General features: G+C 38.7%; 1 protein-coding gene across 2 annotated transcripts in view; it reads left to right on the top strand.

The window, feature by feature from the left end:
• Positions 1-25,149, top strand: part of LRP6 (LDL receptor related protein 6) — a 142,290-nt gene that overhangs the window by 95,589 nt on the left and 21,552 nt on the right. For both annotated transcript variants that reach the window (XM_079775881.1, XM_079775880.1), the window contains exons 8-15: positions 2,074-2,290; positions 3,021-3,310; positions 4,924-5,150; positions 7,480-7,664; positions 8,300-8,626; positions 12,246-12,448; positions 14,181-14,392; positions 15,570-15,760. In XM_079775881.1, the coding sequence (XP_079632007.1) occupies positions 2,074-2,290; positions 3,021-3,310; positions 4,924-5,150; positions 7,480-7,664; positions 8,300-8,626; positions 12,246-12,448; positions 14,181-14,392; positions 15,570-15,760 (1,852 nt within the window). The remainder of the gene's footprint in view (positions 1-2,073; positions 2,291-3,020; positions 3,311-4,923; positions 5,151-7,479; positions 7,665-8,299; positions 8,627-12,245; positions 12,449-14,180; positions 14,393-15,569; positions 15,761-25,149) is intronic.

The following is a 25,149-nucleotide window of genomic DNA, read 5'->3' as shown; positions in this document are numbered from 1 at the left end:
GCTAAGCTGTAGGATCTGATGATAAGAACTGTTACAGAAATTTTTATTTCCATTTTTAGAAAAGTTTCTCAAGTGTCTTAGGAAACCACTCCTTTTAAAAATTATTTAACAAAAATTTATTGAGTTCTTTGCTAGGCCCTTTAATAGTTGTGGAAGGTGCATAAATGGATGAATTAAGGTTCCTGCTATTCTAGAGCTCCTATTTTAGTTAAATATGTAAAAAAGTTATCTATCCTTTTTCTCTGCTTAGTCCTTTTACTCTTAAAAATGACATTGATTTTAAGATATAACATAGCCATCATAAAATATGTCCAGGAATGTTCTATAGCAAGAAAATATACATGTAAAAAAAATTTAAGCTCTTGTCTCAAATTAAAGAGAAATTATTAACTTTGAACAGTATTTAATGTAGGAGTTAGAGTAGTATTTAATTTTGTTTAGCTATGTTTATGACTTTTCTTTTTAATCCTCACCCAAGGATGTGCTTTTACTAATTTTAGAGAGAGAAGGAGGGAGGGAGGGAGAAAGAAAGAGGGAGAAGAGGGAGGGAGGGAGGGAGGGGGCGAGAGAGAGAGAGAGAGAGAGAGAGAGAGAGAGAGAGAGAGAGAGAGAGATATTAATTGGTTGCCTCTCATATGCACCCCAGCCGGTGATCAAACCGGAAACCTAGGCATGTACCCTCACCAGGAATTGGACCTACAACCTTTTGGTGTATGGAACAATGCTCTAACCAGCTGAGCCACCCAGCCAGGGCTATGCTTAATGACTTTTAAAAAACATTTATATGAATACAGATTTGGACTCATACAGATTTGGCTTAATATAAGTTCTGATGTATCTGATATGAACAGATAAATATTCAACTAATGTAATTCCTCATTCATCAGATATAAGTCAGTATTTATTGATAATTGCAATTGAAAATATAGCACAGTTTTGTTTGCTCAATTTTTAAGTACTTCATCTGTGTCTAAGATTTGGCTGTTCTTAGAACGTCAGCAGGTGCTTTAAAATTTTTAGAGAGGAGAGATAAAGAACATCTAGTTGTCATTCCATCTAGGCAATCACATTATTGGCTTACATGGAATATTTCTTACTAGTTTTATAGATAAAAAATTAATACGTTATATATAAGATTGTATCTGATATTGATTACATGTACATGTTTTTAGTACTATTACAACATTTCTGAAGGCTTATTTGCCTGGTATAAGGTCACTTTAAATAGTAGAAATGGTCTCAATTAGGGACTTGCAAGTTGGTGCTTTAGAAGACCTATTCCATCTTGTAGAAAGAAGATGCTGCTGCAATATCAGAGACAGAACGCCTTGGTCACTTCTAGGGAAATTGCTGGTATTTATGAGAGTATCAGAATGAATTTAATGTTAATTTTAAGTAAAAACAATGAAATAGAAAATATACTAAGTGAAGGAGTCCTAAAAAAATACTTCAACTCCAGCTCTGTTTTCAAGTTGTGTGAACTGATATGAATGTTTCCTTAGATGTAAAAAAGACAAAATTCTCAGGATAAAATGTTCTAAAACAAATCTTAAATAATAAAGAGCTAATATGCTAATTAGACCGGATGGTGGAACAACGGGGGGGGGGGGGGGGAAGGGGAGGGGCGGGGATGTGGGGCAGCTGGGGTTGGGAGGGCTGAGGCAGCCGGAGCTGTGAAGGCCTACTCTTGCAAGAATTTCATGCATTGGGTCTCTAGTGTGCAATAAGATAATGTATGGGAAGGTATATTATAATTTGAAAACAAGGTATAAGCAAACTTAAAGTGATGATATAGTATTTTTAATTTTTACATAATCATTTAATATAAGGGCTAATATTGCCAAATTTTTTAGAAGGAAGGGTAATAAGAGATTGGAGAAATAGAAATGAAATATGAGCTTATATTGAATATTTGAAACCACCCTCATTAAACAGCATTTTGTCATTTTGTGAAAGCATTGTAATAGGGATAAATAAGATGACACTTTGGATTTTGATGTAACAGACAGTTATATTGGTCATTTTTACATACATTTGAAGAATAAGTATACATCTTTTCCCCTTCACTTGAAGGTTATGAATACTGATGGCACTGGGAGACGAGTACTAGTGGAAGACAAAATTCCTCACATTTTTGGGTTTACTTTGTTGGGTGACTATGTTTACTGGACTGACTGGCAGAGGCGGAGCATCGAAAGAGTACACAAACGAAGTGCAGAGAGGGAAATCATCATAGATCAGCTCCCTGACCTCATGGGCCTAAAGGCCACAAATGTTCATCGAATCATTGGTAAGTAATTCCAAAGTTCTCTTAGAGATGGAAGCCAGAAATGAATAAAGATGGAGATAGGCAGCAGTTTGTAAAGCAGCATTGTGAATTGTTGATGGTTTGAGGAAATATAGAAATCATCTGTTAAAACCCCCCCCCCCTTTTTTTTTATAGAAGGAAAGGGTTTTTTAAATGTTGGCTTATTACTCTGGTCACATAGTTTGAATTGAAGGGCGCTTATACACCCACACACCTTCATCAAAAGAATTCAATCCTATTATATGAATAATGTAGCTTATTATTTTAAGCTTACTGTGGGTACAGAGGAAAGTATTTTGCAATACTTTAATTCCCAATTGATTAGCAAGTGAGTTTTGAAGTGCTCCATTTCCAACCTTGACCAGTTCACCCCTCCTTAGGCCCTCACTCCTGGAAAGTCACCACATTGATGCCAACTTTGTGCAGTCACTTGAATGGCATAGCATATACTGTACTTCAGTATGCTACAGTTCAGAACTCCTGGTCTCTAGTGATTCTCCTGGCTTGGCCTACTGAATAGCTGGGGCCACAACTTGCAACATTGCACTAGGTTTTTATTCACTGTCTGTGCTCATAGTGCTTGATGGTGAGATTAGAATTGAAACTAGATTTGGGAGCAGATATAATCGTAAGTCATTTTAAAGTAAAAATGTGTTGATTGTGTCAATGTGTATGTCCTTCTGTGCCCTTTTATAATTAATTTATCTTTTAGGTTCCAACCCCTGCGCTGATGAAAATGGGGGATGTAGCCATCTTTGCCTATATAGACCTCAGGGCCTTCGCTGTGCCTGTCCCATTGGCTTTGAACTCATCAATGACATGAAGACCTGCATTGTCCCAGAGGCTTTCCTTTTGTTTTCTCGGAGAGCAGATATCAGGCGAATTTCTTTGGAAACTAACAATAATAATGTGGCCATTCCACTCACTGGTGTCAAAGAAGCTTCTGCTTTGGATTTTGATGTGACAGACAACCGAATTTACTGGACTGATATATCACTCAAGGTTAGCAAAAGAAGTGGAATGTTAAAACAGGACTAAAAAGGAGAGCTGATAGAATTCTGAGTCTTCATTCTGTGATCAATCTCCCTCATTGCTTAATAGGCAAAGTTCGGTAAAACCTTAAACTTTTGAAGGAAGTCAAGGGAAAGGCCCATTCAGTATTTAATTAACTGCCTTTTAATACAAGATACTTGGCTTGAGCATCTAAATCTGTAAGACATAATCTTGCTCTATTATGTTCCCTTTGAAGATAATGAGTGACTTTTCTGCAGTTAGAGAGTAAGCAATTGCATGCTTCACATAAATGGCTAGACTTGACTCTTGATTTATTTTCAACAAAATTTTGGAACCTGACTGAGGTAGAAAATGCCAGTTATGAGTTATAGCACAACTTTAGTTTCTTTTTCCTGGAATAAACATTGAAAAGCATACTGAGTCAAAAAGGAGTTCTCAGAAAATCTGGAGGATAATGTTTTCTTCCAGATTGTTTTGGGCTTGTTTCACATAATTTGAGTAAAATTTTGTCTAACATGCAAAAATCATGGCATTTTGGAGCCAGAGTAAGATTCTTTTTAAAAATTTTTTATTGTTGAAAGTATTTCTTGTCTCCTTTTCCCCCCATTGACCTCTCTCCACCCGCTCCTGTCCACCCCCGCCCAAGTAGGATTCTGATGATGTTCTGTAAAGTCTATTAAATGAGTGAATAAGTGAAGTAAATAAATAAATCTTGGCTTTTACTGTGACCTTCTAAGTTTCCTCATCTTGTAAATAGAGATGAGCCCTATCTTGCAGGGCTATTATGAGGATTAACTGAGAAAATTTACATATATAAAGTACTTAGGATAGTGCTTGGCAGCTGTTATTAATAGTTTGACTTATGATTGTTCTAAATTTTAGGGAATTCAAAGCTGCATTGTATTTATTTATTTATTTATTATTATTATTATTATTATTATTATTATTATTATTTTAATCCTCCTGAGGATAGGTTTTTATTGATTTTTAGAGGGGAAGGGAGAGAAAGAGAAAAAAAAAGAAACATCAATGTGAGAGAGAAACATCAATTGGTTGCCTTCTGTATGCACCCTGACCGGGGATCGAACCCAAAACCTAGGTATGTGCCCTTATCAGGAATCAAACCCACGTCCTTTTGGTGTATGGGGCAGTGCTCCAACCAACCAACTGAACCACCCAGCCAGGGTGGTATTATGTATTTTATAAGGTATAAGTTTGTTGAAATCTTATCAGATTGACACAGTGACATGGCATACTCTCAAGCACCTTCAGAAAGCTGATTACCAGTGAAGAAGTCAACAACATTCTGGTCACATTTAATAAATTTTAAAAGAAAAGTCATTCCACTGCCTTACTAGAATAACTTTTTGGCCCTTAAGAACCTCAAAAATTTCTCCCTGAATTGGCAATAAAACTTGAGTTTACAGTTGCATTTATTAGAGCTTGATATAATTTTTTTTCCTATATTAAGAAATTATATTAAGAAACTGTGCCTCGGCTCTTCTGGATCCTGCCACCCAACAAAACCCAAATCAAACATTCTTTTTCCAAGTGTTTTGTTCTTAAGCCATTTGACTTTGTTGTTACTCTTATTTTTGCAGACCATCAGCAGAGCCTTTATGAATGGCAGTGCATTGGAACATGTGGTGGAATTTGGCTTAGATTATCCAGAAGGCATGGCAGTAGACTGGCTTGGGAAGAACTTGTACTGGGCAGACACAGGAACGAATCGAATTGAAGCATCGAAGTTGGATGGGCAGCACCGACAAGTTTTGGTGTGGAAAGACCTAGACAGTCCCAGAGCTCTTGCGTTGGACCCTGCTGAAGGGTAAACAGCTTTATGGATGCAGTTTTTGCAACTACATTGTACATGGCCTACTATGAGTTATATTCTTTTTTAATCCTCACCCAAGGATATGTTTCCATTGACTTTAGAGAGAGAGGGCGGTAAGGAGTGTGTGTGTGTGTGAGAGAGAGAGACAGAGAGGTAATGATGTGACCTGGGGATCGAACCTACAACCTTTTTGGTGCACAGGATGATGTCCAACCAACGGAGCCATCTGGCCAGGGCATGGGTTATGTTCTTGATGTCTTAATTCTTATTAGGAATCTGACAACTAAACTATATAGATAGGCTTTATTTTAAAACCATTAGCTGACATTTCACTGATTTAAAATTAATAATTATTAGCTAAATTTTACTTTTGTTGTTATGAACATTCGATGAAGAATGAATAGTGAATTGGATTATTAATTAAATATTACTGCTCATATTTATATACTAAATAAACAGCCTTCATAAAGATATCAAGTCTATATTTCCTTGTATCCCCTCCCAAGTTATACCAGATTCCAAACCTATTAAAGTAAATTATCTGAAATAAATGTTATGTGCAAAGAAATGACTGCATTTAAAAAAGTTCCATTTTAGAATATTCATTCAAGAGGACAACTATTTTGATCATTATTTATAAGCTTGAAGAAACTTTGTTATTAAACAGTTAACTGGTTTTGTGAATTGTTGAGCCACTATTTATTTACGAAGTGATGCTTTCCAAGAGTAAATGATCGTTCTGCATGATTTAGAAAAATTTAAAAAGCCAGCAGCTAAGAGATCTGAAATTTGAAGAGTAATTTTCCTTTTAAAAGCAGAAGTTAATGTGAACATACAAGAATATTTTACCATATCTACAATTAAAAATAGTTCCCACCCTAGCCGGTTTGGCTCAGTGGATAGAGCCTCAGCCTGAGGACTGAAAGGTCCTGGGTTCGATTCCTGTCAAGGGCACATGCTGCAGGAGGCAGCTGATCAATGATTCTCTCTCATCGTTGATATTTCTATCTTTCTCTCCCTCTCCCTTCCTCTCTGAAATCAATAAAAATATATATTTTAAAAAATAAAAATAAAAATAGTTCCCCTGAAATCACATTAATTCCATGATGAGCTAGTTAGCCATACCAAAGACAGTTTCTCTGTGCTGACATGTTGTGGTTGGATTATGGTGATCTTTTACTTTAAGCTTTAGTTACCAGACAGATAAATTTAGTGGTTGGGACTAAGAACTCTAGTTTTTGTGGCTGCTGGCAACTGTGAAATTTCTCTCACAGTTGTTTCTCTCTGGCTCTTATGGTGTGACGTGCCTGTCAGTAGACAAGTACAGATGCAAACAAAGCCCAAGACCAACTTTACTTTTCAGAAAAGCATTGCTACCAAGTCAGCCATCATCTGACAGGCTCATGAGTACATGTCTATCCTCAGGTATTTGATGAGAGTTGGCGTGTGGAGTGCTTTTCCAGTCCCAGTATTCAGAGTGTTTCGAAACTAGCACCTTACTAGTTTTAGTTGAAAGGGCATTTGGCTAAAGAATTGGTTATAGTTCTAGCTCTGTCATGTGGCTGGCTTGAGGACATTAGACAAATTGTTCACATTTCTTTCAGTGCTTTGGCCTCCTCATAAGTGAAAAGCCCATATAGTACTGTAGAGCTGCTTACAGGGTAATATGAAAAACTTGAAAAAGTAAAATAAAAGCAAAAGCATATTCTAAAATTTCACAAGGATTATAGTTCTAGTGTTCAATGCCAGATGACACATTAAGGAGTGATTCATTGCTCTTACACACATACTATGTTCCATTCTTTTTTAACTTCAGTTTAAAGCTATTAATTTGTATTTTTTATATACTTCTTCTACATCTTGTTTTTGGGGAGAGATTATAGAAGTCGAAAAGTAAGTTTAAAAATTTAAAAACTCAAATTAGTTGTATTCAGAAACACATAAAGATATTTTGTTTAGAAGTGAACCAGATTTGGAGACCAGAGCTTTAATCCTTTCCCATCTTCTTGAATATTAGTTTTATAAATACAAGTGTTGCAATAAGGAAATCACTGGTTTGTTTCCAATTCCTAGGTTTTGGATGGAACAGATTCATTGGAAAAACTATGGAAAGTTGACTCATTTCCTTTTTAGGATATAAGAAAAATACTTAGCCGAGAGTGCCAAAATAATTGAAAAATTATAGCAATGATTTTGTTTTACCAATTTCCTTGATTTAATGTATATTTTTCTTTAAAATTATTTAGTTAATGATGCATGAATGTGGCTCTTTCTCCCAAGTAATCAAAAGTGAAATTATAAATATCCATTATTTTGAATTTAGGTTTATGTATTGGACTGAATGGGGTGGAAAACCTAAGATAGACAGAGCTGCCATGGATGGAAGTGAACGTACTACATTAGTTCCAAATGTGGGGCGTGCAAATGGCCTAACTATCGATTATGCTAAAAGGAGGCTCTACTGGACAGACCTGGACACCAACTTAATAGAATCTTCAAATATGCTGGGTACGTTCTCCTTTTTTTTTATTCAAACCAATAGTAGTAGATTGTTCTTTCTATGCAAAAATCAGAAAGGTTGCTATTACCATTGGTTATATTCTGTTAATGAAATTTCACATGAATGTCTAGATTCTTCCTCTGGCTGGCATTGTATTCTGTTTATTGTTACAATAGTGGGCTAGATACCTGGATTCACATCTCTGTTATGTGGAAATTTAATTACTGTTGTGCTTATAATGAAATTTATAACTCCCTAGATATTCCTGAAGTGACTTTTTGTACCAGTAAAATACAGTATATGCATTTCCATCTTATTATGGAAGGAAGAAGGAAAATTGAACTATGGACCCTTTTGTACAGAAAATAAGACCACAATCAAAATAGACCATTTACAAGAGTTTAAACAAACGCAGTGATTTATCACAAGAATATAAGTTTGAGGCATGGGGTCAGACTGCAGATGGATTGATTTCAGAGGACTGGTCTGGTTTTAGAATTGCTTTTAAATGAATTGTTCTATTTTAAATTGCTAACAAATGTTTGTTTTAATGTTAAAATTTGGGGGATGGGGCAATGAGACTCATATTCTTAGAAAATCCATCCCTCTGCTTTTCCCCTTTCTACTGCCTTTCCGAAAATAGGACTCAACCGTGAAGTTATAGCAGATGACTTGCCTCATCCTTTTGGCTTAACTCAGTACCAAGATTACATCTACTGGACAGACTGGAGCCGACGCAGCATTGAGCGTGCCAACAAAACTAGTGGCCAAAACCGCACCATCATTCAGGGCCATTTGGATTATGTGATGGACATCCTCGTCTTTCACTCCTCTCGGCAGGCAGGCTGGAATGAGTGTGCTTCCAGCAATGGGCACTGCTCCCACCTCTGCTTGGCTGTGCCAGTGGGAGGTTTTGTTTGTGGATGTCCTGCCCACTACTCTCTTAATGCTGACAACAGGACTTGTAGTGGTAAGCTGCATTTCTCCAAAGCAAACTAGAAATAGAGGAAAAAGAAGGACTTTGAAAACACTGTGGTTCATGTTCTTTCTAGAGTAAAAAGTTGCAGAAGTCCAGAGCTGCTCATTTGTTTAATAAAAGGGAAGGACTAGAGATAGAAAAATGTATGTTTTTGTTACTCTTTATTTGATGATAATTAGTTGATATTATGGGATAATAGATGTTATAGAAAAATTAAATCTTTTACCCTTGAGCGTTAAATATTTAGTGTAAAATTTGCATAGCTTCATTGAGAGACAGACAGTCATACATATTTGCTATACATAATTCATATTTATTCCTTACAAAGAAAGAAAAGAGCAGTACAAATAGTACAACAAAGAAGATCTCCAAAATACAATCACCTTGTCCTTTGAAGTTCATAGAATAGGCTAAAGATAAAAAAAATTAAGAGTATAAAAGGCCAGGTAGAAAATGCATATGTGTAAATTTAGTCAGTATGAAACAGCAGAACATAGCTGGGAAACTAGAGCACATGCTCTGAACATAGTGGTAGTTGCTACTTACAGCTCCAACTTTTATTTTTATTTTTGGCTACAGTATCTTTATTTATTTTATTTTATACAAAAATATTTATTTTTGGCTACAATATTTTTATTTTTGGCTACAATATCTCCTGATGGTAAATGAAATAAGGTAGTGCGTATTAAATACACATACACACACACTAACAACAACAAAACACAGTGTATAACAATACAGGTTGGCTTAAGGAAAACTAGTTTATGACTCAAGTATTCATGGAAACCCATATCAGTGGATAGATAAGAAAGAACAAATAGGTAGATAGAATAAAGAAGTAGAGAATTAGATAAGAAAGATTAGATTCATGGGAGAGAAGTAGGATATGATTCACTAGGGTAGATGGTCCAAACTGCATAGGATATTGTATGTAATTATTGAAATTATTTTATTCTGTGCCTGGAAGTATCTACACTAATAGAAGAGTAAGATGCAAATTGACTGTAACTTAGCGATGCCCACCAGCCAATGAGGAGTGAGTATGCAAATTAACCCAACAAAGATTAATGGGTTAATGTGCATATGCAGGCGCTGAGCGGCTGGGGGCGGGGCAGGATGCATGGTGACGATGCAGGCATTCCGCACTGCCCCAGCTGCTCCGGGCATCTGGGCAGCGTGGGAAGGCAAAAAGGCCGCTCCGACCGGAGCGAAGGCGGTGCCGGCAGCCAGGGGAAGGAAGGCCCATTCTTGCATGAATCTTCGTGCATCGGGCCTCTAGTAAGACATAACATAGGAAAGGATTTGGTCTCTTCTGACACAAGGCTTCAGTCCTGGAAAAGCACATAAGTTTATAGTTGAATGATTCAGAGTCTTTGCCACATTAGTTTTGTGTTTTACTAAAGCAAGTCACAAATTTCTTAAACCTTAATTTTTGTCATTTGTAAAGTGGGAATAATACTACTTTGTAGGGTTGCTGTGAAAATTAAGGCATAACATGATTGATTACTGTAGAGAATGGATTTGAGGTGGAAGAAAAGTGGCAGGAAAGTTATTTAGAGTAGTGTGGTAATGCTGGAAGACTTGGACTGGGGTGGTGACAGTGGGGATGGGAGAAGCTGATGGAATTAAGGTGTATTTTGAAACTAGAATGAACAGACCTTGTTAATGGGTTGTATGTGGGGGAGAAGTAAAGGGAGGCAGTAACAGTGATTATTTGATTCATGGTTTGATCAGTTAAGTAGATAGTAGATGAGGAAGTATGAAGAGGAAAGTTAGTCTTCAGAAAGAAATAAAATTAATTTTAGTCAGGTTTATATTGGTATTTCTATGCGGCATTGCAGTAGAAAAACGAAATAAGTGGGGAGAAGATCCCAGAGCTCAGAGGAGAGAGATGAGGTTGGACAGATAACGAACCAATTAAGTAATCTTTATCATGGGTTACATGGAGATACATGTTTTGGTAAAATATGGAGAAAGGATGGAGAGGAGGATTGCAGTGTTAAATAGGGTGATTAGAAAAGTCACTACTGCAAAAGTGACATTATGTCATGACCTGAAGGAGGTGAGGAAATGAGCTATGTGGATATCTGGGGGGAAACCTATCAAACAAAAAAGGGGCAGCAAATGCAAAGGACCAAGGGGAGAACATGTCTGACATGTTAGAGGAACACCTGGGAGGCCAGTGTTCTTGGAACAGAATGAATAAGATTAGGTCAGAGGAAACAGGAAACCAAATTGTGTAATCCCTTGTTCAGTACTGAAGTGGCTGGCTTTTATGGCAACTTTGTGCAAATTGGGGAAAGGTGTTTCCTCTGGGCAGATGGAGCTGTGCCAGTGCATGGCTTGGATGATGAAGTATGGATTGGACCTCAGTCCCAACTCCATGCCTTGGGCACAGTGCACAAATGGCACAGTCAGGTGTGGTGAGCTGGGCCTTGTAGATTACGCTGTCTTTAAACAAGAGCAATGCCTCCCTTTACATTAGAGGTGAACACTTGTGCCTTCAACAGAGAACTAAAAAGCTCCCTTCTGCTTATACCTCATCCTTCAACTTCTGCATGTGGCTCTTTTCATTGTGGGAATATAAAACTCAGACAGCCTGATAGGATAATTTTTAAAGCACTATTCCCCAGGAGATGAGGCGGTTAGAGATTGCATACATTAGTATGGATTTAGGTTTACAAAATTGCATATTCTTTGTTACTTTAAGCACTGAATGACTTGTAAGTAATTGAAAACGTCAGCTTTCTCTTAGAAATATTAAGCCAGTTAATTATAATTGCTAATGTTACCTTTAGACTTTTTGAAACAAGCATTTATTTGGAGCCATGTTGGGCTTTGTCTTAATCCACATTTCTAGAACACCTAATTGTAGAATCTTATTGAAGGTTAAAACTTGATTCAAAGAAATAGTACTCAGTAAAACATACTAGGAGCCAAGTATTTATTTGATATTGTTTCCCAGTCAGGAAAAGTTGGCAACTAAAATTATGGGGTATTCCTTCTAAGTCTCAATGTATGTCTTAGTATAGGTGATGCTTATTGTGTTGGAAACTTACAATTTAGAGCATTTTTTTTCTTGCTTTATAAGAAAGTAGTACTGCCAAAACATAATTCTTTAAATTAAAAAGGATGCAAGACTTGTGAGCTACTCTGTTGCAGCTTGTGTTCTTACTACTTAAGACACTGGTTCTACTAAAATTGCTAAAAGTTGTTAAATCAATAAGTGATGGACTCCAGATAATGGAGAGCGCCACTGGGATCATTGGAATATGTTCTAAATCTTCTAAACCAAGTGTGGACTTTTATATCTTTGTCAAATGCTTCATTGAACTCAAGTCTCTTATGATACCACTGTGGACAAAATAGAAAAAAAAATAGGTTAGGTGGCTATGTCATTGAGTAAATTATTACTGGTTTGGGAACAAGAATGCTGATTAGTGTCACTTTGAAGAGGGTTTCTGGGGGCATACCAAAGGGTTTTGTCCTCAGTCTTACCTCTTCAACATTTATGTGTGTTTTGTTTGAGATACAGTTACAGGCTGATCAAATCTTTTAAGTGCTACAGGACTTAGTCTATGTTTCACATTTGCTCTTTTCTTTCTTTAAGCTCCAACTACTTTCCTGCTCTTCAGTCAGAAGAGTGCTATCAACCGCATGGTAATTGATGAACAGCAGAGTCCCGACATCATCCTTCCTATCCACAGCCTTCGGAACGTCCGGGCCATTGACTATGACCCACTGGACAAACAACTGTATTGGATTGATTCACGACAAAACATGATCCGAAAAGCACAAGAAGATGGCAGCCAGGTAATTCACGGCTCAGTGCAAAAATCGTTTTTTTCCATCTAGTAATTGGACTAGCCAGTCATCTTGTTTTATTTGTATTGACTCTGCATGTGCGTGCATGTGTGTGTGTGTGTGTGTGTGCACGCGCATGTGTGAAACAAACTCTGGACTGAGCAGCTTTCCCCCCTTCTAATGATCTTTGAGTATACAATTTTTGATAATGCTATTGGAATGAAAATTATATTTGGATAACTTACCCTCATGTATTGGTAATGACTTAGTCACTCCACCCATATTCATTTATATAGTTTTTTTCGTTCATTATGGTTCCATCTACATTGAGTCTTGGAAGCTTCGAAATCATATAGACCTTGGTTCTGATCGCAGGTCTATTACTCACTAGGATTATCATGAAGTTTTTAGATGAATGGAATGTAAAGTACATAGCCCATTAGCTGTTACATTATAGGGACTCAATAAATAGTGGTTCTGTTACTAGTTTACTATTATTTAAAAGGTTCAAAGGATAGAAAACACATAATATAACCTCATAAAATTTAAAACAGCTAGGATATGTTATTAATCCAATTTTTTTGGTAAATATTTGGTGACAGTGGGACGGGAATGAAACATTATCAACAAATCTTACCTATAGTTACATACATGTCCATACTTTTTTTTGCTTTCTTTTTATGACCAAGCAGTATTAGACTAGGATTACTATAAATAATTATAGTCATCTTCCTCGTAGCAGTGATGTTAAGTTTGTTTTTGAATGTGTTAAAATTTAGGGAGATTTTTACGTGGCTTATCTCACACAAAAGAGCAAGTGATAATATATTGAGGGTGGCTGAGGGATCATTTAGGGGTATAGTTATAGTGGTTTATGGCATATGTACTTTACTCTATGTAGGCCAGTTCTAACAGGCTGATAACTAGTAGAGAGAAATTATAGGTGTTATTATATAGCCAAGGACATGGTAAATAAATGAGATAGTCTCATTACAGAATATGTTACCTCAGAGATGCCAAGTAAATAAAATATAATTTATTCAGATAGAACAGGTGAAAAAGGCTCTCATTTTGCTTGGCTTTATATAAAAGAATACTTCTTTTTTTTGGTAGGTTTAAGGATTAGAGACAGACATGATTGATAGCTGTGGTTTATGGCCCCCACTGCTGTTGTCTCTAGAGTAGAGTTTGTCAGCCTCAGCACTGTTGACGCTTTTGGGCTGGATAACTCTTTGTTGTGGAGGACTGACCTGTACATTGTAGGCTGTTTAGCAGCATCACTGGCCTCTACCCACTAGATGCCAGCTATACCTCCCATAGGCGTGATGATAAAAAATGTCTCCAAACATTGCCAGGTGCCCTGGTTTAGGCATTTGCAAATGCAGAGTTGCCCCCTTGTTGAGAACTATTGCTTTTGAGATATTTCTAGCGGTGGTTGTAGCCAGGGTTGTCCGTAAAGAGAGTTGCCACCGTCTCACGCTCATCTCTAATCAATGCACTATATCAGGTTCTTAGAGCAACTGATATGGCCTTAGCTCACTCTTCTGCCCCATGTCATAATAACCAAATGAAATGCATGTTAACAAAGAAGCACATTACTCATTAAAAATGTTAGTAAGAAATGTCCCTTGAGACTTCCTTCTCAGATGAGTGACTACATAAATGTAAGCATTGTGAGTGATCACCTCAGGGCTTCTGGTTTGGAGCTTAATTTTCTATGTGTGTCTTTTTCTTTCCCTAGGGCTTTACTGTGGTTGTGAGCTCAGTTCCGAATCAGAACCTAGAAATACAACCCTATGACCTCAGCATTGATATTTATAGCCGGTACATCTACTGGACTTGTGAGGCCACCAACGTCATTACTGTAACAAGACTAGATGGGAGATCAATTGGAGTGGTGCTAAAAGGCGAGCAAGACAGGCCTCGAGCCATCGTGGTAAACCCAGAAAAAGGGTATGTCACTAAAGTGCCGTTCAGATGTCTTGGCCTCTGAGACCCTCATCAGCCTTCCTTTTCAGTCCTTAGTTATTTACCTTTAAGTGTCCTGTGTTCCATTGAAAACCTTGACATTCTCCATCTGTTGGCCCCTGCATTTTTTGCTTTCTCTGCCTATAATTTTCTTTCTTAGTCACTATTGCTTTAATTCTAACTTATGCCTGTACTTCCAGGACTATTTGAACTGCAACATCATCCATGAAGTTCTCCTTGATCTAACCCACCCCTAGCTAGATGTGATTTTTCCTCGCTCCCAGATGCTCAGCACTCTTTATATCTGTGCCTCTCTAGTCATACCTAGTCTTTCCGATTGACCTTACAACTTTTGTTTTCAGTCTTATATTTCCTACTAGAATGTAGGTTTCCTTATGCCAAGAACTAATATGTCTTCTTTCATTTAATTCAGAGCTTTGCATTTAATAAATAATATGTTTATGCATCTGAATAAATAATAAAGAATTCAGCAGGGAAAGTAGCTGACTTCAAAAGAGTTATAGGAAAAAGAATATAAATATAAGAAATGATTCTGCCCTGACCAGTTTGGCTCAGTGGATAGAGCATCAGCCTGCGGACTCAAGGGTCCCGAGTTCGATTCTGGTCAAGGGCATGTACCTTGGTTGCGGGCACATCCTCAGTAGAGAGTGTGCAGGAGGCAGCTGATCGATGTTTCTCTCTCATCGATGTTTCTAACTCTCTATCCCTCTCCCTTCCTCTCTGTAAAAAATCAATAAAATATATATTTTTAAAAAAAGATAGTTCTTATGACCTCTTTTTAGTTATGAAATGGATTAATTAGGGAAGGATTTTAAAATTTTGTGTCCAGGTCTCTGGTTACTGCTCTTTTGTTTTATTTTATTGTAGTATTTCAAAAGTATAGGTATGCCTGGTGCCCTATCACCTTGTTTCATTAATCCATGAAAGTTACGAGTAGCTCCCTCAGAAATTATGTGTACCCTTTGTTACTATTACTCTGAAAGTAGTAAAAATATCTCATGGCATTTAAAAAAATATTCTGAAACATTTCAAAATAAGATTTTATAATATTCTAGTTCTTTTTATTATAATCAGTAAGAATGTTTTCATTTTGTATGATTTCTTATTCTGGTAAACTCATTGTTTCCTCCCTTTTCTTCAGGTATATGTATTTTACCAATCTTCAGGAAAGGTCTCCGAAAATTGAACGAGCTGCTTTGGATGGAACCGAACGGGAGGTTCTATTTTTCAGTGGCTTAAGTAAACCAATTGCTTTAGCCCTTGATAGCAGACTGGGCAAGCTCTTTTGGGCTGATTCAGATCTCCGGCGAATTGAAAGCAGTGATCTCTCAGGTACCCAAGAAAAATGTTTCCTTGTTTTTATTTCAGTTATTGAGATATTTCATCAGCATTTGTATTTTTCTTCCACTGTATTATTTTTGGGTACATTTTCTTTATAGTTTTATTCATCAAAAGTAGTCAGCATCAAGTTGGTTGGGAAGCACTTTTTTCTTCAACCTTCAATATGATTACTCCCTCTTATCTAATAACTTGCCAATATTTTTCATTTGGGCTCTATAAATAATATATTTCTAATGCATCTCTTCTCCTTTCCTAGTTCTGCTCTAGTTTAAGTTCACATTGTCTCTGTCCTGAATTCTAACCTATGATTAGTCTCCTCCCTGCTGATCCCCCCACCTCTGAAATGTTATATGCTATTAGTAGCCTGGTGCACAGATTCATGCACGTTGAAAGGAAATTAATTAGAAGGTGGCGGGTGGGGCGGGACTGGGCAAGACGGGTGGACACGCCCTGGTCCCTCTCTGGCCAGCCACACCTGGGTTGGTGCAGTGGCTCGAAGGGCGACTGTGGAGTGAGCAGGATCCCTCTGGCAGGTGGGGTCCCTTGGCCTGGCCTGCGGGGATTGGGCCTAAACTGGCTCTGCTGACATCCCCCTAGGGGTCCCAGATTGTGAGAGGGCACTCTGCAAAGTTGCTGTTGTACAGGGTGTAGAACAGAACGCAGTGTGCAGTAAACCAGATTTGGGGCCGACAGTGCCTTAGTAACAACATAACCCACGGCCGAAGGTGGAATTACGTGGCCCCATGAGCAATCGGGCTCCCTCCTCTCTGGTTCTGGTGTGCATCACCCGAGAACCACTGCTGCCAAGTCACTGCAGCTCGGCAGCTCCTGTGTTGAGCGTCTGCCCCCTGGTGGTCAGTGCATGTCATACCTACTGGACGGTTGGACGGTACTTAGCCTTTTTTATATATACTTTCCTAGATTAATTTTTTGAACTATGGTTTCTAATCATCTCATTCCTGTGCTTAAAAAAAAAAAATCTTTAGGGTAGTCTCAGCCTGAAGGAAAAAAAGTCTAGTTGTACACTTAAGTTGGTACATACGCTCATCAGCATACTCAAATGATCTTTATATTCCTGGTATTTTGCGACTAAATAAAATCATTTGTTTGTCTTTTTCATTTCTCTGCAGTCCTCTATCTACACTCATAGTTACTTCTTCTCCCCACAAATATTCTGTGTGGCCTTACAAGTGATCATGAAAATTAAATTAAAATGGCACACTATTTATGTCTATCAGAGTGGCAAAAATATGTTAAAGTTGATTATATCTAACATTGGCAAGAAAAGCAGAAAATACTTTCATGCACTTTGGTAGAAGTGGAAATTGGTAGAACCTTTTTGGAGGGCTATTTGCCAATAAATTTTCCTTTTAGATAGCTGCTTATAGAAATGCTGACCTAATTGTAAAGGGTATTTGATAATCATTATTTGTAATAGCCTATTACAGAGAAGTACATTCTACTATATCAAGTGTGTGGAGTATTGCAGTCATTCCAACAAATGAGGTAGATCGGTGTGTAGTGACATGGAAGAATGATTTTTATTTTTAGTATTATTATTTTTATTAAACTTCAGCAGAGGATATTTTTTCCATTGCTTTCAGAGAGAATGGAAGGGAGGGAGGGAGGGAGGGAGGAAGTAAGAGAGAGAGGGAGAGAGGGACATCGATTGGTTGCTTCTTACACAAGCTCCATGGGGAGGGGGTGGCATGATCAAGCCTGCAACCGAGGTATGTGACCTTAGCTGGAATCAAACTTAAAAGACCCTTCAGTCTTCAGGCCGACATTCTAACCACTGAGCAAAATTGGCTAGGGCAGAAGAATGATTTTTAAAAATTAAGTTGTTGATTAAGATCTAATTTTGTTTAAAATTTAATTATATTTTTTCTATGTTTATTGGTAAATTGCCTTCCAAAATATTTATATAATATATATGTATTATAGACACACTGTACATATACTGTACATATACACACACACTATTAAGAAACATGGGTATATATGTTTGTATATTCCTTGAGAAATCCTATATAATAAAAGGGTAATATGCAAATTGACCCTAATGGCAGAACAACTGGGAACTACCGGTTGCTATGACGCGCACTGACCTCCAGGGGGCAGCCGGTGGGGCGATAAATCGGGGGTCTCCGTGATCGCCCCAAAGAGGGAGGCCCAGGCCACCCTGTGTGGGCGATTGATCGGGGGGCTCTGCGGAACTGGGGAGCCAGGGGTGTGTGGTGGTGGATGCGGGCAGCACCAGGCCAAGGCAGGTGTGGGCAGGGGGTGGGGCCGCGAGGCAGCTGGGGCCATGAGGCAGCTGGGGATGTAAGGGCCCCAGCAGCCGGGACTGCAAAGGCCTATTGTTGCATGAATTTTGTGCCTCAGGCCTCTAGTATACAAATAAATATACCTTGAGAAAAGTCTGAAAGATTAGCATACTAATATATTAAGAGTATTTATTTTTGTATCATTTGAATTTTTTTATTATTTAAAGTATTACATATGTCTCCTTTTACCCTGATTGACCCCCACCCCTCTCCTCTGGACACTCCTACACCCCAGGACAAACCCCCACCGCCCCAGTGTCTGTGTCCATTGGTTATGCTTATATGCCTATATACAAGTCCTTTGGTTGATCTCTAACACACACACACAAACCCTCCCCTCCCCCCCACCTTCTCTCTGAGGTTGGATGGTCTGTTCAGTGTTACCTTGTCTCTGGATCTGTTTTTGTTCATCAGTTTATGTTGTTCATTATATTCCACATATGAGTGAGATCATGTGATACTTATCTTTCTCTGACTGGCTTATTTCGCTTAGCATAATGCTCTCCAGTTCCATCCATGCTGTTAAAATGGTAAAGTTCCTTCTTTTTTATAGTAGCATAGTATTCCATTGTGTAGATGTACCACAGGTTTTTAATCCACTCATCTGCTGATGGGCACTTAGGCTGTTTCCAAATCTTAGCTATTGTAAATTGTGCTGCTATGAACTATCATTTGAATTTTTATGTTTGAATACATTTGTAATTTTTTTTTTTTAACTAAAAAAATATTCTGTCTTTTCAGGTTCAAATGCTTCTGTTTCATTTGCCTTCTATGATTTCAAATGTGTGTGCATTTACCTAGCATAATCTATTCTTTCCCTCATCTGATCACCTATATCTCTTATATCAACTTTAATTTATATATTGCTATTTATATCAATGTTTTAACTCTTTTATTAGCACTTCCTTTTCTCTAGTTCTCTTCATTTATGATGCTTATTTTTTGTTATAAGAGTAACACATTCATTACAGTTTAGAAAATATTAAAAAAGGAAAAACCCATAAAATTATTATTTAACACTTTAATTAACTTGCTTATTTTCTGTGAATTTTTCCCCACCCTTAATTATGAAATAGTTCCAGCATGGAGAAAGCACAGAGTTCCTACCATTCAACTTTATCAAACCTTAGTGTTCAGCCATATTTGCTTTTGAACCTCCCTTCCTCTTTCTCTCCCTTGAAATAAAACATTAGAGAGAATTTTAAAGCCCTTGTGTGTGTCTCCCCAAATATTTTCTAAATAAAGAATTTCTAGAAATCAATAATAGGAAAATGAACAAAACCTATGAATAGCAATTCAGACAAGAAACATGAAGGACCAATAAATTAACCTCTATATCAAACAGGGAAATGAAATTTTATTAATAATGAAATATACTTCTAAAACTATTGGACTGGAGATAATTTAGAAGTCTGATAATACCAAATACTGGAGTGGCAATTCTCATTATACTTTTGGTGAGGGTTTTAAATTGATGCAGTCACTTTGGAGAGCAATTTGGATATATCTATTCAAATGGAACCTATAGATACCAGATGACATAGCAATCCCACTACTGTGTTTAGGCCATAGAGACCTGTTCAGACATGTGCACAAAATATTTATTGCAATGCTACTTTTAATGGCAAAATATTGGAAATAGCAATACTAGAATTTTGACTGGGTTTGCTTTGGATTTATAAATCAATTTAGAGAGAATTATTATCCTAATATATAAAAAGCCAGGGGCCATCACAACCGAAATAACCGAATGGACGATCGAACACAGGCTGTGTCAGGTGACAAGGCTGGCAGGGGGGTTAGTGAGGGACGATCAAATGACTGAATAGTGGGCTGCGTGGGGTGACCAGGCTGGCAGGGGGGTTAGTGAGGGATGACCAAACGACTGAATAGCAGGCTGCATGGGACAACCTGGCCAGCAGGGGGGGCAGTTGGGGGTGACCAGGCCAGCGGGGGGTGGCAGTTGGGGGCGACCAGGCTGGCAGGGGGCAGTTGGGGGTGACCAGGCCGGCAGGAGGGGCCGTTGGGGGCAACCAGGCCAGTGGGGGAGGGAAGTTGGGGGTGACCAGGTTGGCAAAGGGGGGCAGTTGGGGGTGACCAGGTTGGCGGGGGGGCAGTTAGGGATGATAAGGCTGGCAGCGGGGGGGGGGGGGCAGTTAGGGGCAATCAGGCAGGCAGGCAGGTGAGCAGTTAGGAGCCAGCAGTCCTGGATTGTGAGAGGGATGTCCGACTGCCGGTTTAGGCCCGATCCTGGGGATCGGGCCTAAACCGGCAGTCAGACATCCCCTGAGGGGTCCCGGATTGGAGATGGTGCAGGCTTGGCTGAGGGGACCCCCCCTGTGCACTGGACCTCTAGTCTTTATAATATTAGTCTTCCAACCCATGAACATTGTTATATCCCTCCATTCATTTGGAATTTTAATTTCTGTCAGTGTTTATTATTGTTTTCTGTGTAAAGGTCTTGCCCATCTTTCATTAGAATTACTTTTTGGAATCTGATGCTTTTGAATGCTAGTGATAAAGCGTATTCTAAATTTTTAAGATTTTATTTTCTGATTATAGCTGTAATATGCTAATACGGTCCATCTGTCCTGCTCAGTATATTGAGCTTGTTTCCAGACTCCTTGCTATAGCTAAAGGATTTCTACATTACAGAAACATTTGTCTACAAATAATGAGTTTTATTTCTTCTTTTCTAGTCTTTTTTTCCTTGTTGCCTTATACACTACTGGCTGGAATCCCCAATACAATGTTGATTGTAATAATAGAAGCCTTGTGATTTTTTGTTTTGTTTACTTGATCTGGGGAAAAGCATTTAATACTTTGTGACTAGATATTATGTTTGCTAAGGTTTTTCTGTAAATACTAGAGGCCCGGTGCATGAAATTTGTGCACGGGGGAGTGTGTCCTTCAGCCCAACCTGCACCCTCTCCAATCTGGGACCCCTCAAGGGATGTCCGACTGCCCGTTTAGGCCCGATCAGGTAGGATTGGGCCTAAACGGGCAGTTGGACATCCTTCTCACAACCCAGGACTGCTGGCTCCCAACTGCTTGCATGCTTGCTTTCCTGATTGCCCCTAACCGCTTCTGCCTGCCAGCCTGGTCACCCCCTAACCACTCCCCTGCCAGCCTGATTGATGCCTAACCACTCCCCTGCCAGCCTGATTGCCCCTAACTGCCCTCCCCTGCAGGCCTGGTCACCCCTAACTGCCCTCCCCTGAAGGCCTGGTCACCCCCAACTGCCCTTTCCTGCAGGCCCATTTGCCCCCAACTTCCTTCCTCTGCCAGCCTGGTCACCCCTAACTGCCCTCCCCTGCAGGCTTGATCGCCCCCAACTGCCCTCCCTTGCAGGCCTGGTCCCTCCCAACTGCCCTCCCCTGCTGGCCATCTTGTCGCGGCCATCTTGTGTCCACATGGGGGAAGCCATCTTTGACCACATGGCGGCAGTCATCTTGTGTGTTGGAGTGATGGTCAATTTGCATATTACTCTTTTATTAGATAGGATATATATTTTTTTAAAAATCAGATTAAGAAAGTTCCCTTCTGTTTTTAGTTTGCTAAAATAAACCAAACTTGGCATAATATAGTATCCTTTTTATATTTATACTAGAGGCCGGGTGCATGAAATTCATGCATGGTGTGTGTGTGTGTGTCCCTCAGCCCAGCCTGCACCCTCTCCAATCCGGGACCCCTCGAAGGATGTCTGAGTGCCCATTGGGATTGGGCCTGAATGGACAGTTGGACATCCCTCTCACAAACCAGGCCAGCTGGATCCCAACCACATGCCTGCCTGTCTGCCTGATTGCCCCTAACTGCCCTCCCATGCAGACCTGGTCCCCCCCAACTGCCCTGCCCTGCAAGCCTGGTCCCCCCAACTTCCCTACCCTGCAGGCCTGGTAGCCCCCAACTGCCCTCCCCTGCCAGCCATCTTGTGGCAGCCATCTTGTGTCCACAAGGAGGCGGCCATCTTTGACCACATGGGGGTGGCCATCTTGTGTGTTGGAGTGATGGTCAATTTGCATATTACCTTTTTATTATATAGGATTGCTAGATTTGATGTGCTAATGTTTTAAGATGTTTGCATCTGTGTTCATGAGAAAGATTGCCCTATAATTTTCCTTTCTTATGTACTTGGAGTTTTGCCGTCAAGGTTACATTGCCTCATAAAAATATTTTCCCTTTTTCTGTTTTTCTGTAAAAGGTTAGTGTAGTATTGGATCCTCCCTCCCCCCTCCTTATATAATCATGGATAATTATATACTTTTTTATCATGGGGTCTTTTTCTACTTAATATTTTTTAAACGTGTTTTTATTGATTTCAGAGAGTGGAAGAAAGAGGGAGAGAGAGATAGAAACATCAAAGATGAGAGAGAATTATTGATTGGCTGTCTCCCACATACCCCCTACTGTGGATCAAGCCTGAAACCCAGGCATGAGCTCTGACTGGGAATCAAGCCCTCACCTCGTGGCTCATGGATCAATGCTCAACCACTGAGCCATACCGGCCGGGCTCAACTTAATATTTTTAGTCTCCCACCGGACCTTTTGTACTGGATTGCACTTAGTACATGCTTTGTTTGTTGAATAAATAAGCATGTTTTTATATTCTCTTTTTCCTTGATTGTCCCCTTAAGTCCATTCTTTTCCACCACCAATTAATCATTGTTAATCACTCCTATTATTACCGTTTTAAATTTGTCATCAAAGTAATACATGTAAATATTTATGGGAATCAAATGGTTCCACTTGGCTTATTACAGAAAAACAGGTCTGCTCTGTTCATTCCCACTCTCAGAGACATCCATTTTTAGTTATCTTAAAATAACTTGTTTAGAACTGCTATTTCTCAGTTTTTTAATTTTATACATTACAAGTTGACTGCCTTTGATGGAAGATCAAGATTTTGCTATCTTAAGCCATAGAATCCCCAAAATACACATATAAACTCGCCTCCCAGACTCCCAACATAGTTATATCATACTTTTTAAGTTTATACTTAATTATTTGTTATTTATGGCTATTTTCCTCCCTGAAGTTAATTTTGTCTAATGTAAACATTGTTTCAATACATATAGATGCATCAAACAATCCATCTTTTTTTCTTTTGAATTGAAGCATACTGCTGAACTTCTCCTTTTTTATTAACTATATATATGCATATATATATTTAAATATATTTTTATTGATTTCAGAGAGGAAGGGAGAGGGAGAGAGAGAAACATCAATGATGAGAGGGAATCATTGATCAGCTGCCTCCTGCATGCCCTGACTGGGAATCGAACCGTGACCTCCTGGTTCATAGGTCAATGCCTAACCACTGAGCCATGCCAGCTGGGCTGCTGAACTTCTTTATCATCTTGCTCCAACCCAGATTTGCTTGTTTTCTAGGGCAACCTCCTTTCATTATTATCCTGGGAATGTACTTGCCAGTCTTCTTGGTGCTGTACCTACTGTTCCCTGGACTCCCATTTCTCTGGTTAATTCCTTTTTCTTGATAGAACACATCCTCTATAAGCTTCTTGAAAAGGGGTTTATAGGAGTTTAAAATTATTGATATTATTTATCTGTGTTTTTCCCTATCACACTTAGTTGACAATTTGAATGTGTGTAGGATTCATGTTTCATATCTCTTTCCTCTCTGAATTTTGAAGGCAGAACTCCATTGTCTTTAAGCATCTCAGCCATTGGGAAGTTTTGTATCATTGTGATTCCTGACTTTACATGTGATCCTTTATTTTCCCTTTCAGAAGCTTTTACCCATTCTCGTTTCTGAGTGTTTTAGAAGCTAATGATAATGTGCCTTTGTGTGATCCTGCTCTCCTCTTTTCTTTGTTTCTTTCACTGAACTGGTTACCAAGTGAATCCTTTCTGGAAACTTATACCATGAGTTCTGAAGAGTTTTTAAATGTGGTTTCTTTGATTTTTTTTTTCTTCTGTTTTCTCATTCTGGAAGTTTTATTAAAATGTGCCGTTTTGACTATAACTGTATTTTCCTTTCCTATTATCTATCTTTGTCTTTTTGTTCTGCTTTCTGGGGGAGTTTTTCAAATTTATCTTTCAACCCTCTTGTTGGATTTTTTAATTTCCAAGGGTTCTTTTTTGTTCTCTGTCTTCCCTCTTCTAAAAGCATTCTGTTCTTTAAGGGTTTTTGTTGCTGTTGATTTTTCTTCTACTCTTAATTGCGTCTTTTTCTGTAAGTTTCTTTGTTCTGTTTGTATTGGGCTTTGAGTATCTGGTGATTGTTAGTTGCTTGATTGTATTTAATAGTGAGGCACTAAAAATGCTGACTTTCACATTGCTGCTGCTTGTGAAGCAAGGATTCTTAGAGACCTGGCTGTTTTCTAATGGGACTCCTAGGTGACACTATCTAAAGTTCTTTTCTTTTGGATACCTCAGGTTTTTTGTTTGGTCATTGGTGGTAGTGGTTTGTTTTTCCTATAGGGAAACCTTCTAGTCTTCTCTAGGAGGATAAAAACTTGATGCTGGTGTTTTTGGAATCTAGTGGGAGAAGGGTGTTGGAGAGAGTCTAGCCGATTATCAGTAAACTCTTAAGTAATTCCCCGGTAAAATCCTATGTATGGCACTACCTCTTTGTCTTTGCCTAGTATATTGAAGTCTAGTTTAACCTCTTTAGGAGGCCTATCTTCAGTCTTCTGCTAGACTCGCAGTGGTTCTCAACCTTTCTAATGCCGCGACCCTTTAATACAGTTCCTCAGGTTGTGGTGACCCCCAACCATAAAATTATTTTCGTTGCTACTTCATAACTGGAATTTTGCTACTGTTATGAATCATAATGTAAATATCCTCATGTACTACATGAGGAACTGTATTAAAGGGTTGCAGCATTAGAAAGGTTGAGAACCGCTGTGAGGAAGGGAGGAGATCCAGGAGCTGCCTTACTTCTTATACTTATTTTCAGCTAGTATTCTTTCAGCCTCACTCACATAACTCCTCCCTTTGCTCCATCCGAAAATCCCTGGCTCTTCTGGTGTGTGAGCTAGCTGATTTTGCTGTTGGCTTCACTAACTATAGGCATTTAGTTTTTCCTTGGAT

Source organism: Cnephaeus nilssonii (assembly GCF_951640355.1).
Source record: "Cnephaeus nilssonii genome assembly, chromosome: 6".
In the NCBI taxonomy this organism is placed as follows: domain Eukaryota; kingdom Metazoa; phylum Chordata; class Mammalia; order Chiroptera; family Vespertilionidae; genus Cnephaeus; species Cnephaeus nilssonii.
The sequence above is the reverse complement of the archived record's forward strand: the minus strand, read 5'-3'. Positions and strand labels throughout refer to the sequence as shown.